Here is a 19,257-nt window from a genome sequence, read left to right as displayed (position 1 = left end):
GGAGGGGGTAAAAGAGGAGGGGGCATTGCAATATTAGTTAAGGAGTCAGTTACTGCAGTAAGGAGAGATGATATCTTGGAGGGGGCATCAAATAGAGCTTTATGGGTAGAGTTTAGGAATAAAAAAGGGACAGCCACATTGCTAGGTGTTTATTATAGACCCCCAGATAGTCAGCGGGAAATTGAGGAGCAAATATGTGCGCAATTTGCAGAGGTGTGTAAAATTAATAATAGGGTAATTATATTAGGTGATTTCAACTTTCCCAACATTAATTGGGATAGTCATCGTGTTAATGGTTTAGATGGAGTGGAGTTCTTAAAATGTATACAGGAGAACTTTTTTGCTCAATATGTAGAGGATCCAACAAGGGAGGGTGCAGTGCTGGACCTAATTCTGGGGAATGAAGCCGGACAGGTGGTTGATGTGTTGGTGGGGGACATTTTGGTGATAGCGACCATAACATGGTACAATTTAATCTGGTTATGGAGAAAGAAATAGACAAGTTGCAAAAAAAGGTTTTGGATTGGGGGAGAGCGAATTTTAGTAAAATAAGGCAGGATCTGGCCAAGGTAGACTGGAAAGAGTTACTTGTCGGGAAATCTACAGAAGAGCAGTGGGGGGCATTCAAAAAGGAAATGGGGAGGGTACAGGCCCAACATGTTCCCTCTAGGGTAATAGGTAGGAGCAACAAGCCCAGAGAACCATGGATGACCAGAAACATTCAGGGGATGATGAGAAGGAAAAGAGAGGCTTTTAGCAAACACAAGGAGAGCAAATCAATGGAAGCATTAGTGGAGAACAGAAAGTGTAGGATGGAGCTTAAGAAAGCAATTAGGAGAGCAAAGAGGGGATATGAGAAAGCTCTGGCTGGTAAAAGTAGGGAAAAATCCCAAGATATTCTATAAGTCTATCAATGGGAAGAGGATAATCAGGGAAAGAGTAGGACCCATTAGGGACCAAGGGGGAAAGTTGTGGGTGGGGCCAGAGGACATTGGTAGGGTGTTGAATGAATACTTCACATCTGTCTTCACCCAAGAGAATGAGGATGTAGATATGGAACTTAGAGAAAGAGACTGAGAGGTTCTTGAGCAAATTATCATAGGGAGTGACAAGGTATTGGAGATTTTAGAACGCTTAAAAGTGGACAGATCTCCAGGTCTGGACGATTTGTGTCCCAGGATGCTGTGGGAGGCGAGGGTGGAGATTGCAGGGGCTCTGACCCAAATTTTTAATTCCTCTCTAGCCACGGGGGAGGTGCCAGAGGACTGGGGAACAGCTAATGTGGTCCCACTATTTAAGAAAGGTTGTAGAGATAAGTCAGGGAACTACAGACCAGTGAGTCTCACGTCAGTGGTAGGGAAAATAGTGGATGCTGCCAGATTCCACAGATGCTGCCAGACCTGCTGAGTGGTTCCAGCATTTCTTGTTTTTATTTCAGATTTCCAGCATCCGCAGTATTTTGCTTTTAAACTAGTGGAGAAAATTCTGAAGGAGAGAATCTATCTCCACTTGGAGAGGCAAAATTTGATTAGGAATAGTCAGCATTGCTTTGTCAGAGGGAGGCCATGCCTAACAAAATTGATTGAATTTTTTGAGCATGTGACCAGGTGTGTAGATGAGGGTAGTGCAGTTGATGTAGTTTACATGGATTTCAGCAAAGCCTTTGACAAAGTCCCACATGGGAGACTTATCAAGAAAGCAAATGCACATGGGATACAAGGTAACTTGATAAGGTGGATTCAAAATTGGCTTATCTGTAGGAGACAGAGAATGATGACAGACGGCTGTTTTAGTGACTGGAAGCCAGTGTCCAGTGTCGTACCACAGGGATCTGTGCCGGGTCCCCTATTGTTTGTCATTTATATAAACGACATAGATGACTATGTGGGGGGCTAGGATCAGTAAGTTCGCGGATGACACAAAGATTGGCCAAGTGGTTAACAGTGAGGTGGAGTGTCTTAGGTTACAGGAAGATATAGACGGGATGGTCAAATGGGCAGAAAAGTGGCAGATGGAATTTAATGCTGAAAAGTGTGAGGTGATACACTTTGGAAGGAGTAATGTGACACGGAAGTATTCAATGAATGGCCTGATACTGGGAAGTTCCGAGGAACAAAGGGACCTTGGCGTGTTTGTCCATAGATCTCTGAAGGCAGAAGGGCAGGTTAATAGGGTGGAGAAAAAGGCATATGGGACACTTGCCTTTATCAATCGAGGCATAGATTACAAAAGCAGGGAGGTCATGTTGGAGTTCTACAGAACTTTGGTAAGGCCACAGCTGGAGTACTGTGTGCAATTCTGGTCGCCACATTATAGGAAGGATGTGATTGCATTGGAGGGGGTGCAGAGGCGATTCACCAGGATGTTGCCTGGGATGGAACATTTAAGCTATGGAGAGAGGTTGGATAGGCTTGGGTTGTTTTCGCTGGAGCAGAGAAGACTGAGGGGTGACCTGATCGAGGTGTACAAGATTATGAGGGGCATGGACAGGGTGGATAGGGTGAAGCTGTTCCCCTTAGTTGAAGGGACAGTTACGAGGGGTCACAAGTTTAAGGTGAGGGGCGGGAGGTTTAAGGGGGATTTGAAGACGACCTTTTTTACCCAGAGGGTGGTGACGGTCTGGAATGCCCTGCCTGGGAGGGTGGTAGATGCAGGTTGCCTCACATCCTTTAAAAAGTACCTGGATGAGCAATTGCCACGTCATAACATTCAAGGCTATGGGCCAAGTGCTGGCAAATGGGATTAGGTAAGACAGGTCAGGTGTTTTAATGCATCGGTGCAGACTCGATGGGCCGAAGGGCCTCTTCTGCACTGTATTATTCTTTGATTCTGTGACTCAGTGACTCAAATCTGCAGGGAAATCAGAGTGGTGATATTGGGGGACTTTAATCACACAAATATTAATTGGGATAATTTTAGAGTAAAGGGTAAGGAGGGGGAGGAATTTCTAAAATGTGTTCAGGAGAATTTCCTTGATCAGTATGTTCTCACCCGAACTAGAAAGGAGACATTGCTGGATCTGGTGCTGGGAAATGAGGTGGACTAAGTGGACCAAGTGTCTGTGGGGGGGCACTTGGGTAAGAGTGATCATCATATAATAAGGTTTAGATTAGTAGTGCAGAAAAGCAAGGAACAAAATAAGGTAGAATGGCTAGATTGGAAGAGGGCTAATTTTAACGCGATGAGAAGGAATCTAGCCAGGGTAGAATGGAAACAAAAACTGGCAGGAATAGTTGTATCAGAACAATGCGTTATCTTTAAGGAAGAGATGCTTCAGGTACAGGTTAGGAATATTTCAACAAGAGTGCAAGGTAGGGGAACCAAGAAGAGGTCTACTTGGTTGACAAAGGAGAGAGAGAGAGAGAGAGATGATGATGAAACAAAAACAAGAGGGTGTATGATGCATGTCAGGTGAATTCATCAAGTGAGAACCAGGTCAGATACAATAAGTTGAGAGGGGAGGTGAAAAGGAAAATAAGACTGAAAGAGAGAGAATATGAGAATAGAATGGCAGTTAAGATAAAAGGGAACCCAAAATTCTTCTCCTGGAATGTAAATTGTAAGCGAGTAGTAAGAGGAGGAATGGTGTCCATTAGGGACAGAGAGGGTAATATATGCATAGGAGCACAGGGTAAGGCTAATATACTTAATGAGTACTTTGTAACAGTGTTCACTCAGGAAGTGGAGGCTGACTAAATATCAGTAGAAGCGGAGAGGGTACAGGAAATGGATAGGGTAGAAATTGAGGGGGGAGGTACTAAAAAGGCTGGCTATAGATAAGTCACCTGGTCTGGATGGCTTGCATCCCAGGTTGGTAAAGGAAGTGGTGATGGAGATAATGGAAGGGCTTGGCATAATCTTCCAATCTTCCCTGGATACACAGGAGGTGCCAGAGGATTGGAGAGTAGCAAATGTGCCACCCTTATTCAAGAAAGGGTGTAAGGACAGTCCTAGTAACTACAGGCCAATTAGTTTAGAACCATAGAAAAATTACAGCACAGAAGGAGGCCATTCAGCCCGTCATGTCCGGGCTGGACGAAAAACTATCTGCCCAAACTAATTCCACCTTCCAACACCTGGTCCATAGCCTTGCCGGTTACAACACTTCAGGTGCATGTCCAGGTACTTTTTAAAAGAATTGACGGTTTCTGCCTCCACCACTGATCCGGGCAGTGAATTCCAGACACTCACCACCCTCTGGGTGAAAAAGTTTCCCCTCATGTCCCCTCTAATCCTTCTCCCAATCATCTTAAATCTATGCCCCCTGTTAATTGACCTCTCTGCTAGGGAAAACTGGACCTTCCTGTCTACTCTATCTGGGCCCCTCATAATTTTGTACACCTCAATTAAGTCACCCCTCAGCCTCCTCTGGTCTAAGGAAAACAACCCTAGCCGATCCAATCTTTCCTCGTAGCTGCAACTTTCAAGCCCTGACAACATTCTTATAAATCTCCTCTGTACTCTCTCCAGAGCAATTATGTCCTTCCTGTAATGTGTTGACCAGAACTGTGCACAATACTCCAACTGTGGCCTAACCAGTGTTTTATTCAGTTCCAGCATTACATCCCTGCTTTTGTATTCTATACCTCGGCCAATAAAGGAAGGAGGCATATGGAATGCTTTCACCACTCTATCTACCTGTCCTGCCACCTTCAGGGACCTGTGAACATGCACTCCAAGGTCTCTCACTTCTTCTACCCCGCTCTCAATATCCTCCCGTTTATTATGTATTCCCTCGCTTTGTTTGCCCTCCCCAAATGCATTACCTCACACTTCTCTGGATTAAATTCCATTTGCTACTTTTCCACCCACTCAACCAAACCATTGATATCATTCTGGAGTCTACAGCTATCCTCTTCACAATCAACTACACGGTCAATTTTTGTGTCATCAGCAAATTCCCCAATCATGCTCCCACATTTAAATCCAAATCATTAATATATACCACAAACAGCAAGGGACCCAACACTGAGCCCTGTGGAACGCCACTGGAAACAGCTTTCCATTCACAAAAACATCCATCGACTACTACCCTTTGTTCCCTGTCACTGAGCCAAATTTGGATCCAACCTGCCACACTCCCCTGAATCCCACGGGCTTTCATTTTTCTGACCAGTCTGCCATGCGGGACCTTGTCAAATGCCTTACTAAAATCCATGTAGATCACATCCACTGCACTACCCTCATCAATCCTTCTTGTTACTTCCTCAAAGAATTCAATTAAGTTAGTAAAACATGACCTTTCCTTAACAAATCCATGCTGACTATCCTTGATTAATCCGTGCCTTTCCAGCTGGTAGTTTATCCTGTCCCTCAGAATTGATTAACATCTGTGGTGGGTCAGGTTTTTGAAACAATAATCAGGGAAAATATCAATAGACACTTAGAGAGCCTCGAGTTAATTAAGGATATCCAGCATGGATTTGTAAAAGGCAGATCATGCTTGACTAATCTAATTAAATTTTTTGATGAAGTAACAGAGAAGGTTGGTGAAGGGAACGTGGCAGATCTTGTTTGTATGGATTTTACACACAAAAGGCTGGTTAACAAAAATGAGGCTCATGGAATAGGAAGGTCAGTGTCCACTTGGATAAAAAATTGGATTAAGCACAGAAAACAGTGAATTGTGGTAAATGGTTACTTTTCAGACCAGAGGATGGTAGACAGTGCTGTTCCCCACGGGTCAGTGCTGGGACCACTGCGTTTTTTGCGATATATAAATGACTTGGATCTTGGAATCGAGAGTAGAATTTCAAAATTTGCCCATGACACCAAACTTGGAGGTGCAGCAAACTGTGAGGATGATATGAATCGTCTGCGAGAGGACACAGATCGGCTAACAGATTGCACAGAGATGTGGCAGATGGAATTTATTACTGACAATTGTGAGGTGATGCATTTTGCCAGAAGGAATAGGGAGAGGCAATATAGACTTAATGGCACAGTTCTAAAGAGTGCAGGAATAGAGAGAACTGGGGTACATGTGCATCAATCTTTGAAGGTGGCAGGACATATTGAGCGAGTGGTTAGTAAAGCATATGTGATCTTGGGCTTCATAAATAGAGGTATTGAGTACAAAAGCAGGGAAGTTATGCTGAACCTTTATAAAGCTCTGGTTTGGTCCCAACTAGAGTATTGTGTCCAGTTCTAGTCACCACACTTCAGGAAGGATGTGAGGGTCCTTGAGAGGGTGCAGAGGAGATTTACCAGAATGGTTCCAGGGATTTTAGTTATGAGGTTGGGTTGGAAAATCTGGGTTTGTTTCTTTAGAACAAAGGAGATTGAGGGGAGATTGACTAGAAGTGTACGAGATTATGACAGGCTTAGATAAGTTAGGCAAGGAGAAACTGTTCCCATTAACAAATGGTACAAGGACTAGGTGACACAGATTGAAGGATTTGTGGAAAAGATACAGGGGGAATATGAGGAGGCACTTTTAAAACAGTGGGTGATAATGACCTGGAACTTGGGGGGGGGGGGGGGGGTGGAGACTGGTGTCGTTGTAATGTCACTGGATTAGTAATCCAAAAGCCCAAGCTAATGCCCTGGGGACATGGGGTCGAATCCCACCCTGGTAGCTGGTGGAATTTAAATTCAATTGATAAAAAAAAACATTTGGAATTGAAATCTAGTCTCAGTTTTATGACATGATTACTATCATCGATTGTTGCAAAAACCCATCTGGTTCATGAATGTCCTTTAGGGAATGAAATCTGCTGTCCTTACCCCCAGACCCACAGCAATGTGGTTGACTCTTAACTGCCCTCTGAAATGTCCCAAGGCATTAGCCTGGGCTTCTGGATTACTAATCCAGTGACACTACTTCTATTCCGAAGAAGGGTCACTGACCCGAAACGTTAACTCTGCTTCTCTTTCCACAGATGCTGCCAGACCTGCTGAGTGAATCCAGCATTTCTTGTTTTTGTTTCAGATTTCCAGCATCCGCAGTATTTTGCTTTTATTATGACATTACTACTGCACCAGTCTCCCCCCAAGTTCCAGGTCATTACCATCCTAGCAAGGCACTCAGTTCAAGGGCAATTAGGGATGGGCAACAAATGCTAGCCTTGCCAGTGACGCCCACATCCCATGAATGAATTTAAAAAAACTTGCTGTCCACAAGAGTGGTGGAAGTGGAGACGATCAATGACTTCAAGAGGAAGTTGGATTGTCATCTGAGAGAAATAGACTTGCAGGGCTACGGGGATCGAGCTGGGGAGTGGTACTGACTGCAGAGCACCGTGGAGAGCCGGCATGGACTCGATGGGCCAAATGGCCTCATTCTGTGCCGTAAATGACTCTGAGAGAGGGAGAGGGAAACAACGAAAGTACAAAACAGTCAGTTCTGCATCCTTTATGGGGAGATTGCTGCCATCCATCCTCAGCAGCAGACAGTGACAACACCTCGAGCAGTATCAGCTGATCAGAGAGTCATTCGAAAGGGTTGGGCATGTCTGACAGAGCTGTTGAATTTTTTTGAGGAGTTACCAACATGGGCAAAAGGGATGCTGTTTATATAGACGTCCAGAAGATTCCACATAAGATACAATTCGCAAATATAGTGCACTGACTTGGAGGCAACCTTGCAACATGGGTTGGAAATTGGTTGGGAGGTCGGAGGCAGAGTCAGGAGGATTGGTGGAATGCGACCAGTGGTATCCGCAAGGGATCTGTTCTGGAGCCTCAGCTTTTCACTGTTTATAAATGACTTAGATGAAGGAATAGAGAATCAGATATTCAAGTTTGCTGATGACACCAAGTTAAGTGACACAGTAAATAGTGTAGATGGGAGCTGATAGATGCAAAAGGGACATTGACAGAATAAGTAAGTGGACAAAATGTGGCAGATAGAGTTGAATATACTGGGCAGAAATGAAGGAGTAAATGACCTGTCGGAGGCTGAGTACTGAGGGAGTGCTGCACTGTCAGAGGGTCAGTACTGAGGGAGTGCTGCACTGTCAGAGGGTCAGTACTGAGGGAGTGCTGCACTGTCAGAGGGTCAGTACTGAGGGAGTGCTTCACTGTCGGAGGGTCAGTACTGAGGGAGTGCTGCACTGTCAGAGGCTCAGTACTGAGGGAGTGCTTCACTGTGGGAGGGTCAGTACTGAGTGAGTGCTGCACTGTCGGAGGCTGAGTACTGAGGGAGTGCTGCACTGTCAGAGGGTCAGTACTGAGGGAGTGCTGCACTGTCAGAGGGTCAGTACTGAGGGAGTGCTGCACTGTCAGAGGGTCAGTACTGAGGGAGTGCTGCACTGTCAGAGGGTCAGTACTGAGGGAGTGCTGCACTGTCAGAGGGTCAGTACTGAGGGAGTGCTGCACTGTCAGAGGGTCAGTACTGAGGGAGTGCTGCACTGTCAGAGGGTCAGTACTGAGGGAGCGCCTCACTGTCGGAGGGTCAGTACTGAGGGAGCGCTGCACTGTCGGAGGGTCAGTACTGAGGGAGCGCTGCACTGTCGGAGGGTCAGTACTGAGGGAGCGCTGCACTGTCGGAGGGTCAGTACTGAGGGAGCGCTGCACTGTCGGAGGGTCAGTACTGAGGGAGCGCTGCACTGTCGGAGGGTCAGTACTGAGGGAGCGCTGCACTGTCGGAGGGTCAGTACTGAGGGAGCGCTGCACTGTCGGAGGGTCAGTACTGAGGGAGCGCTGCACTGTCGGAGGGTCAGTACTGCGGGAGCGCTGCACTGTCGGAGGGTCAGTACTGAGGGAGCGCTGCACTGTCGGAGGGTCAGTACTGAGGGAGCGCTGCACTGTCGGAGGGTCAGTACTGAGGGAGCGCTTCACTGTCGGAGGGTCAGTACTGAGGGATTGCTGCTCTGTCAGAGGGTCAGTACTGAGGGAGTGCTTCACTGTCGGAGGGTCAGTACTGATGGAGCGCTTCACTGTCGGAGGGTCAGTACTGAGGGAGTGCTGCACTGTCGGAGGGCCAGTACTGAGGGAGCGCTGCACTGTCGGAGGGTCAGTACTGAGGGATTGCTGCTCTTTCAGAGGGTCAGTACTGAGGGAGTGCTTCACTGTCGGAGGGTCAGTACTGATGGAGCGCTTCACTGTCGGAGGGTCAGTACTGAGGGAGTGCTGCACTGTCGGAGGTTCAGTAGTGAGGGAGCACTGCACTGTCGGAGGGTCAGTAGTGAGGGAGCGCTGCACAGTCGAAGGGTCAGTACTGAGGGAGCGCTGCACTGTTGGAGGATCAGTACTGAGGGATTGCTGCACTGTTGGAGGGTCAGTACTGAGGGAGCACGGCACAGTCGGAGGGGCAGTATTGAGGGAGTACTACACTGTCATAGAAACATAGAAAATAGGAGGAGTAGGCCATTCGGCCCTTCGAGCCTGCTCCACCATTCATTATGGTCATGGCTGATCATCCAACTCCGTAACCTGTTCCTGTTTTCGCCCCATACCCTTTGATCCCTTTAGACCCAAGAGCTATATCTAACTCCTTCTTGAAAACATACAATGTTTTGGCCAGAACTGCTTTCTGTGGTAGCAAATTCCACAGGTTCACCATTCTCTGGGTGAAGCGATTTCTCCTCATCTCAGTCCTGAAAGGTTTACCCTGTATCCTTAGACTATGACCCCTGGTTCTGGACTCCCCCACCATCGGGAGCATCCTTCCTGCATCGACCCTGTCAAGTCCTGTTAGAATTTTATAGGTTTCTATGAGATTCCCCCCTCACTCTTCTGAACTCCAGCGAATATAATCCTAACCGACTCAATCTCTCCTCATACGTCAGTCCCACCATCCCAGGAATCAGTCTGGTAAACCTTCGCTGCACTCCCTCTATAGCAAGAACATCCTTCCTCAGATAAGGAGACCAAAACTGCACACAATAATCCAGGTGTGACCTCACCAAGGCCCTGTATAATTGCAGCAAGACATCCCTGCTCCTGTACTCGAATCCTCTCGCTACAAAGGCGAACATGCCATTTGCCTTTTTACCGCCTGTTGCACCTGCATGCTTACCTTCAGCGACTGGTGTACGAGAACACCCAGGTCTCACTGCATATTCCCCTCTCTCAGTTTATAGCCATTCAGATAATCTGCCTGCCTGTTTTTGCTACCAAAGTGGATAACCTCACATTTATCCACATTATACTGCATCTGCCATGCATTAGCCCACTCACTCAACTTGTCCAAATCACCCTGAAGCCTCTCTGCATCCTCCTCACAGCTCACCCTCCCACCCAGTTTTGTGTCATCTGCAAATTTGGAGATATTACATTTAGCTCCCGCATCTAAATCATTAATATATATTGTGAATAGCTGGTGTCCTGGCACCGATCCCTGCAATACCCCACTAGTCACTGCCTGACATTCGGAAAAAGACCCATTTATCCCTACTCTTTGTTTCCTGTCTGCCAATCAATTTTCTATCCATCGCAATACACTACCCCCAATCCCATGCGCTTTAATTTTACACACTAATCTCTTATGTGGGACTTTGTTGAAAGCCTTCTGAAAGTCCAAATAAACCACATCCACTGGCTTCCCCTCATCAACTCTACTAGTTACATCCTGAAGAATTCTAGTAGATTTGTCAAGCATGATTTCCCTTTCGTAAATCCATGCTGACTCTGCCCGATTCTACCACTGTTCTCTAAGTGCTCTGCTATAAAATCTTTGATAATGGACTCTAGAATTTTCCCCACTCCCGACGTCAGGCTGACTGGTCTATAATTCCCTGCTTTCTCTCTATCTCCCTTTTTAAATAGTGGGGTTACATTAGCTACCTTCCAATCTGTAGGAACTGTTCCAGAGTCTATAGAATCTTGGAAGATGACCATCAATGCATCCATTATTTCCAGGGCCACTTCCTTAAGTACTCTGGGATGCAAACCATCAGGCCCTGGGGATTTATCGGCCTTCAATCCCATCAATCTCCCCAACACCATTTCTCTACTAAACTGTCGGAGGGTCAGTACAGAGGGAGTGCTGCACTGTCGGAGGGTCAGTACTGAGGGAGTGCTGCACTGTCGGAGGGTCAGTACTGAGGGAGTGCTGCACTGTCGGAGGGTCAGTACTGAGGGAGTGCTGCACTGTCGGAGGGTCAGTACAGAGGGAGTGCTGCACTGTCGGAGGGTCAGTACAGAGGGAGTGCTGCACTGTCGGAGGGTCAGTACAGAGGGAGCGCTGCACTGTCGGAGGGTCAGTACTGAGGGAGTGCTGCACTGTCGGAGGGTCAGTACTGAGGGAGCGGTGCACTGTCGGAGGGTCAGTACTGAGGGAGCGCTGCACTGTCGGAGGTTCAGTACTGAGGGAGCGCTGCACTGTCGGAGGGTCAGTACTGAGGGAGCGCTGCACTGTCGGAGGGTCAGTACTGAGGGAGCGCTGCACTGTCGGAGGGTCAGTACTGAGGGAGCGCTGCACTGTCGGAGGGTCAGTACTGAGGGAGCGCTGCACTGTCGGAGGGTCAGTACTGAGGGAGCGCTGCACTGTCGGAGGGTCAGTACTGAGGGAGCGCTGCACTGTCGGAGGGTCAGTACTGAGGGAACGCTGCACTGTCGGAGGGTCAGTACTGAGGGAGCGCTGCATTGTCAGAGGGTCAGTACTGAGGGAGCGCTGCACTGTCGGAGGGTCAGTACTGAGGGAGTGCTGCACTGTCGGAGGGTCAGTACCGAGGGAGTGCTGCACTGTCAGAGATGTCGTCTTTCAGACGAGGCATATTTGCCATCTCTGGTGGACATAAAAGATCCAGGGCCATTATTGGAAGAAGAGGGGGGGAATTCTCCACAGCTTCCTGGGCCAATATGTATCCCTCAACCAACATCACTAAAATGAATTATCTGGTCAATATCACATTGTTGTTTATGGGATCTTGCTCTGTGCAAATTGGCTGCCACATTTCCTACATTACAACAGTGACTGCTCTTCAATAAATACATCATGTCCAATTGGATAGACAGAGAAATAATTCCCTCTGATGAGGAGAAACCAGAACAAGGCAGCGTAAATACGGCCCAGCGAGTCTGCTCCGCCATTCAATACCATCATGGCTAAACTTCTGCGTCAACTCCACTTTACTGTCAGCTCCCCATATCTCTGGATTCCCTGAGAGATCAAAAATCTTTCTATCTCAGTCCTGAATATATTCAATGATGGAGCATCCACAACCCTCTGGGGTAGAGAATCCCAAAGATTCACAACCCTCTGAGTGAAGAAATCTCTCCTCATCTCAGTCCTAAATGATCAAATGCTTATCCTGTAACTGAGTCCCTGTGCTTTAGATTCCCCAGCCGGGGGAAACAATCTCTAAGTATCTACCCTATCCAGCCTCTCACTATCTTCTATGTTTCAATGAGATCACCTCTCATTTTTGTAAACTCCAGAGTCTATCGTCCTAATTTACTCTGTCTTTCATCACAGGACAACACTGTTATCCAAGGAACAACCTAGAGAACCTTTGCTGTACCACCTCCAAAGCTAGTATAAACTGCACGCTGTATTCCAGGTGCAGTCTCACCAAAGCCTAGACAATTGTAGCAAGACCTCTTTATTCCTGTACTCCAATCCCTTTGCAATAAAGGCCAACATGCCAATTGCCTCCCTAATTGATTTCTGTGCCTGCATGCTAACTTTTTGTTTTCTTATGCAAGCACACCCAAGTATCTCTGAACATCAACATTTAGAAGTTTCACATCTTTTAAAAATTATTCTAACGACCAAACTTCACACTTCCCCACGTTATACTCCATCTGCCACCTTTTAACATTTACAAAGTATTTAGATGAGTACTTGAAACGCCATAGCATACAAGGCTGCGGGCCAAGTGCTGGAAAATGGGATTAGAATAGATGGGCTTGATGGCCGGTGTGGACACGATGGGCCGAAGGGTCTGTTCCTGTGCTGTATAACTCTATGACTCTATGACATTATTGCCCACTCACTTAACCTATCTATATCTCTTTGTGTCCTCCTCATAGCTTCCATTTCCAAACAGCTTTATATCAGCAAACTTAGATACATTACTCTCAGCCTCTTCACCTAAGTCATTAATATAGATTGTAAATAGTTGAGGCCCCAGCACTGATCCTTGTGGCACTCCACTAGTCACAACCTGCCAACTTGAAAATGCCCCGTTGATCCCTAATCTCTGCTTCCTATCTGTTAACCAATCCTCTATCAATGTTAACCTTTTGTGTGGAACCTTATCGAATGCCTTTTAGAAATCCAAGTATATTACATCTACTGGTTCCCCTTTATCTACCCTACCTGTTACATCCTCAAAAAACTCTAATAAATTTGACAAGCACGATTTTCCTTGCATAAAACTATGTCGACTCTGTCTGATCATAGTATGATTTTTTTAAGTGCATCATTAAGACTTCCTTAATAATAGATTCCAGCATTTTCCCAATGACTGATGTCAGGCTAACTGGTCTGTAGTTCCCTGTTTTCTCTCTCCCTCCTTTCTTAAATAGTGGTGTAATATTTGCCAACTTCCAATCCACTAGAATCTAGGGAACTTTGGAAAATCATAAGCTGCACGTGCACGATCTCAGCTGATATTAGAAACAGATCATTCAGGGTGATGTCAGGAAGTACATCTTCACAAAGGCCAGTGGAAATCTGGAACTCTCCCGAAAAACCCTTTGAGGCTGGGGGTCAATTGAACTGAGATCAATAGATTTTTGTTGGGTCAGGTTGTCAAGGGATAGGGAACAAAGGCAAGTAAATGAAGTTAAAGTTCAGATCAGCATTGGTCTAATTGAGCGGTTAAATGGCCTCCCCTTGTTCCTGTGACACTGAGTATTACCTGTCAGGATTATCAGAAGCACACACTGAGTCGATCAATGCCACATCCACAGTTCCCTGTCCCAAAAAAGAGACAGAAATAGATTAATCACTGGGAACAGATCAGTCACTGCTGCATCCATCAATGTCACTGTTTTCAAGCCCGCACCTTCTAAATCCCTGAGTAATTCTGAGGCACGTCTGAGCTTTCAGTGGTATCAGCAAGAATTTCAGCAACAAGAGAAGCCCAAAAGGCTGAACAATCCATCCATTTATAACAAAATAATCCACCAATCCAACATCTTCCTGTATCCCTAAAGCACATTAATGCACAGCTTGCTAGATACAGAGTAAAGCTCCCTCCACACTGTCCCCATCAAACACTCCCAGGACAGGTACAGTACGGAGTTAGATACAGAGTAAAGCTCCCTCTACACTGTCCCCATCAAACACTCCCAGGACAGGTACAGCACGGGGATTGGCTGCTCTCTGATTGGGAATACTGAGTGCTGAGTGCCTCAACGAGGTGCAGCTGACAGTGCTGCAGTCAGTTGCTGGAGGTGCTGCTGGAGAGGAAGAGCTGAGGAGGGAACTGCAAAAACCTTTCATCAACTTTTGCTGCAGAGGAAGAGAGACTTTTGGAATAAGCTTGTCCCAGGGCTGGGCTCAGGCCTAGGCTAACTAAAAAGGAGGGTGCGGAGGCCTCTGATGACATGGAGGTCTCTGAGCCTCTGTGCCCTGGTGGGAAAAAGAGGAGAAGGTACCCCTCCACAGAGGTAACGAGGGGCCCTGAGGCGCAGGGCCCATCTGTTGGAGGGGAGCTGTCTCCTGTTTCGGGTCCCCAAGTTTCCCCTACCGCCACCACCAAGGCGACAAAGTCCAGGCAGGAGCTCCCTATTCCTCAGGATGGAGGGGAGGGGAAGGCCCCGGTACTTGAGGCCCCTCCTGAAGGAGTAAGTGGGGCCCTGCTTGTGGTGGGGGAGCCTGGGGATGCCGCCCATTCTGCCACTGCTACTGGGTCGGGTGCCCTCAGTAAAGGGGGAGGGCGAGGCCCCAGAGGGTCGGCCCTCCCTGCCGGAGTCCACCACCAACCTAGAGACACCCAACCCGGTTATAACCGAGAATGCTGCCCCATCTGCTGGGCCTGTGGGTGCTGGCGGAGCGGGAGATGGCCTCCTCTCTCCTCCTCTGGTCTCGGCTCCGGCTGGATTTCCGGAGTCGGGAACTTCTGTCTCCCCTGGACAACTCATTGGCCCGGGGACGGAGGTGGAGGGGGGTCCTGAACCGCTGGTGCCTACAGGCTCCAGTTTCACAATAGAACCCAGAGAGTACTCCTTCGCCATCGATCCTGGGGGTGGGATCGTGACGGAGGCGGGTTCAGCTGGCACGGCCGGGACGTCCGCCCCACAGTGTGTGATGGGTGTGTCGGCCGCTGGCAGTGATGACCTGGAGGAGGATGGGGATTCGGTGTGGGGCATGGAAGACGATCTTGAATCCATTGTCATTGAGGTGGTGGACTCCCTCGTGCCTCCTAATGAGTCTTGTCTCATCCCCACCATGGAACTCTGGGATTTCCTCGCGGCATGCAGGGGCTGCCGTAATAAAGTTCAGCTGGCCCTCGGCTGGTGGTCAAATCTGGCGCTGACCATTCAGTCCGTCCGTGCCGCCCTCAAGAAGGTGGGGAATGGCGCAGGCATGAAACTGGTTGAGAGGCGCCGATTTAATGTGTTCCTCAATGGGTTGCTGGGGGAGTGGAAGGCCAGGTGCACTTCCACTCCCTCCTCACAGTGAGGTGTTGGTGACGGGTTTTAAGTACCTTTGACATGAAGATAACCATAGCCAGCCTCAACATCAACGGTAGCAGAGGGGCTCACCGCAGATTTCACAATCTCTCAGTCCTCAGGGAAGGGAGATACGCGGTGAGCTTTCTGCAGGAAACCCACACCGTTCCGGGAGACGAAGCCACCTGGCTCCTGGAGTGGCAGGGTGGGGTCTACATGAGTAACCTCACCCCTATTTCCAATGGGGTGGCGATCTTGTTGGCCCCGACTTTTCAGCCGGAGATCTTGGGGGTCAAGGAGCTAGTGCCGGGCCGCTTGCTCCACCTCGCCGTTCGCCTGTGTAGTGTGCTGCTCCACTTTGTGAACGTGTACGCGCCCAGGCCCGGCGCGTTGCAAGCGCGCTTCTTTGAAGAAGTGTCCGCTCCCTTGAGCTCCTTCGATAGCGGCGAGTGCATCATCCTTGGGGGGTATTTTAACTGCACCCTCGAGGTGAGGGATCGTTCCAGTCCCCAGCACAGCCAAGTGTTGGTGGAGACGTTGAGGGGACTGATCAGCTCCCTTAACTTGGTGGACGTCTGGCGGAATCTCCATCCCCTTCACGTGGAGGTCTGGAGGAGGAGGGTCCCAAATCGACCACCACTACATTTCGCAGGCGTACGTCTCCCGCGTCTTGGTGGCCTCCATGTGGCTGGTGCCGTGCTCGGACCACCACCTGGTGTGGGCGGAGTTCAATCCGCTCCGCACGTGGGCACGGTCCGCGTACTGGCACTTTTACAACTGGCTGGTGGAGGACGAGCGATTCCGGGACTTGTTCCCGACGATTCTGGGCTGACTGGAGAAGGAAGCAGGGGGGCTTCCCCTCCTTGAGGCTATGGTGGGATGTGGGCAAGACACACATCCCTGTCTTCTGTCAAGAGTTTCCAAAAAAGTCGACCAAGAGGCGGGAAGCCGCGATCGGGCGCCTAGAGAGGGAGGTGCTCGACTTGGAGTCCCGCCTCGGTCATGCTGTCGCAGACCCAGCCCTGTGGCAGGCGTACAAAGAGAAGAAGGGCGCGCTGAGGGACCTGCAGCTCATAGGGTCCCGAGGCGCGTACGTGAGGTCTCGGATCCAGATCCTGGAAGATTTGGACTGTGCCTCACCCTTCTACTCGCTGGAAAAATGGACTGGGGCAGCATTTTGTGGCCGGGGTCCGACTTTTATACACCGCAGCAGAGTGTCTGGTTAAAGTTAACGGGTCCTTGACGGCACCCCTTCGCTTTGGGAGAGGAGTGCTTCAGGGATGCCCCATGTCCGGCCAATTGTACACCATCTGCGTGGAGCCGTTCCCGTGCCTGCTTCGCAGGAGGTTGACGGGATTGGCTCTGCGCAAGCCGGCCATGCGGGCCGTCCTCTCGGCTTACGCCGACGACGTGCTCCTCACGGTCACAGATCCCGTTGACTTGCAGAGTATGCGCGACTGCCAGCAGACCTGTTCTCCTGCGTCCTGCGCGAGGATCAATTGGGAGAAATGTTCCGGTCTCCTGGTGGGTCAGTGGCGGGTGGACTCCCTGCCGGAGGAGATGACACCTTTTGTGTGGAGCACCATGCACCTCCTCTATCTGGGAGTCCACCTTAGCCCCGCTGAGGAAGCCTGGCCGGCAAACTGGCAGGAGTCGGAGGCAAAAGTCACCGCTCGGCTGGGGCGCTGGACAGGACTGCTCCGAGTGTTTTCCTACAGGGGCCGAGCGCTGGTCATAAACCAACTGGTGGCCTCCATGCTGTGGTACCGGTTGGTCACTTTGGCCCCGTCCCCTGCATTCGCCACCAAGATCCAGAAGAAGCTCCTCGATGTATTCTGGGACAAGAGGAAACACTGGGTCTCTGCCGCAGTCCTGAGTCTCCCGATTGAGGAGGGCGGCCAGTCGCTGGTGTGCGTCCGCATCCAGGCTGTGACTCTCCGCCTTCGGAGCCTGCAGAGATACCTGTACGTCGAGTGTCCTCCAAGATGGTGTGCGCTGGCGACGTATTTTTTCCGCCAGTGTCACTGCCTTCAAGACGACACGCAGCTCCCGGTGAAGTCCGTTAGCCGCGCCTCTCTGAGGGAGTTGCCTGTCTTTTACCGGGATCTATTCCGAGTCTGGAACATGGTCGCCTCCAGTCAGGGCACTCCCCCGCCGGCGGAGGAGCGCGCCTCGGCTGTCCCGGTGGCCGACTCCAGGATGGACCGACTGGGGAGGAGTAGCCGAAGCCCCCCGGACGCCCTCACTGCGGTGGCGAGGGGGCTCGGGAGTGCGGAGCGCTCCTGCCGGGCTGACCCCTGCTCGGCCAGAATTGCTAATTGGACCCAGGCCCCCGAAACCCTCCTCGGGAGCCGGTCCGCACAATCGAGCCGCCTCTCGAAATGTCCTCTGTGCCATTCCAATCGGCGCGGAAGGGTTTCCTGTACAGTCTGCTCCTGCACCCTCTCCACTTCCTCGCCCTCGTCAGCGACCGGACACGCCCTGGCGGTCCGCATTGCCATCTGGCGGCGAGGGGAAACCCCGATGGAGGTCTCTCTACGTGGGAGTCTTCCCCCTTTACATCGGGGACCTGGGGTGGAGGGTGTTGCACAGGGCAGTCCGTGCAATAGACTTTTAAGTAGGCTCACGGACTCCCAGGCCGTTTGTAATTTCTGCGCCTGGACGAGTCCGTGGTTCCATGTATATATGAGTGTGCGAGGTTGCAGCCCCTCTTTGAGTATTTGGTTTAGTTTAGTTTAGAGATACAGCACGGAAACAGGCCCTTCGGCCCACCGAGTCTGTGCCGACCATCAACACCCATTTATACTAATCCTACACTAATCCCATATTCCTATTTGAAGGGGCTGCTCCTCAAGTTCTGGCTGCACCTCAGTCCCACGCTCCTGATCTTTGGGCACCCGGTGCGGAGGGGCGTGGGCCGGGAGGAGGGATCTCCTCGTCGGTCTGCTCCTGGGCCTGGCCAAGGTGACAATTCACAGGTCCAGTCTGCGGGCCGTTGGGGGGTCCGGCCTCCCCGATTGCCTGCCCCTCTTCCGTGGTTACGTTCGCGCCCGGGTGTCCCTGGAGAAGGAGGCATGCGGTGTCCGCTGGTCCGCTTGAGGCCTTCCGCGACCGGTGGACACCGCAGGGACTGGAGTGCATCGTTGACGCCAAAATTGACGCCAAAATGGCATTTTAATTTGAGTTTTGTTTTATTTATTTGATTTTAATAAAGTTATTTTATAAAATGTATATAAGGGGTCCTGAGGAATAAAGGCCCCCTCAACAAATAATATATAAAAGAGGCCTGGGGTATAAAGGCTTCCTAAGAAAAAAATTGGTTAGGTTCAGCGTAAAGCTCCCTCTCTGTGATCCTTTTCAGCCCCGAACAATTCCCTATCTCTCTTCATTGCCTCTTTCTATGTTGAATTGTGAGTTTTGGGGTGGAGTGTGTTGATCCTTACCACAGCATTCTTTGGATTGGCCTGTTCATCACGCATCTCTCGCAGCTGCTGCTGTGTCGCACTGTGAACACCGCTCAGTACATTGAACCAATCACTGCCGAGAGAAAACACACATCAGTGAACATCATTTCATCAGCACTGTGTCCCTTCACACCTCTTCCTTTCACCACTTCACTAGCCTGCCCCTCTCACATCTGTCTGACTCTCTCCCCTTAAGTAAAAACAAGAAATGCTGGAACCACTCAGCAGGTCCTGGCAGCATCTGTGAAAAGAGAAGCAGAGTTAACGTTTCGGTCGATCTCGG

General features: G+C 49.6%; 1 protein-coding gene across 2 annotated transcripts in view; it reads right to left on the bottom strand.

Moving 5' to 3' along the window:
- LOC137371810 (unconventional myosin-X-like) overlaps positions 1-19,257 on the bottom strand; it is a 518,005-nt gene that overhangs the window by 96,255 nt on the left and 402,493 nt on the right. For both annotated transcript variants that reach the window (XM_068034697.1, XM_068034696.1), the window contains 2 exons: positions 18,954-19,047; positions 13,752-13,807 (listed from right to left, as the gene is read on the bottom strand). In XM_068034697.1, coding sequence (XP_067890798.1) covers positions 13,752-13,807; positions 18,954-19,047 — 150 coding nt within the window. The remainder of the gene's footprint in view (positions 1-13,751; positions 13,808-18,953; positions 19,048-19,257) is intronic.

Source organism: Heterodontus francisci, chromosome 7 (genome assembly GCF_036365525.1).
Source record: "Heterodontus francisci isolate sHetFra1 chromosome 7, sHetFra1.hap1, whole genome shotgun sequence".
NCBI lineage: Eukaryota > Metazoa > Chordata > Chondrichthyes > Heterodontiformes > Heterodontidae > Heterodontus > Heterodontus francisci.
Note: the sequence above shows the minus strand (reverse complement) of the source record. Positions and strands in the feature narration are given on the sequence as shown.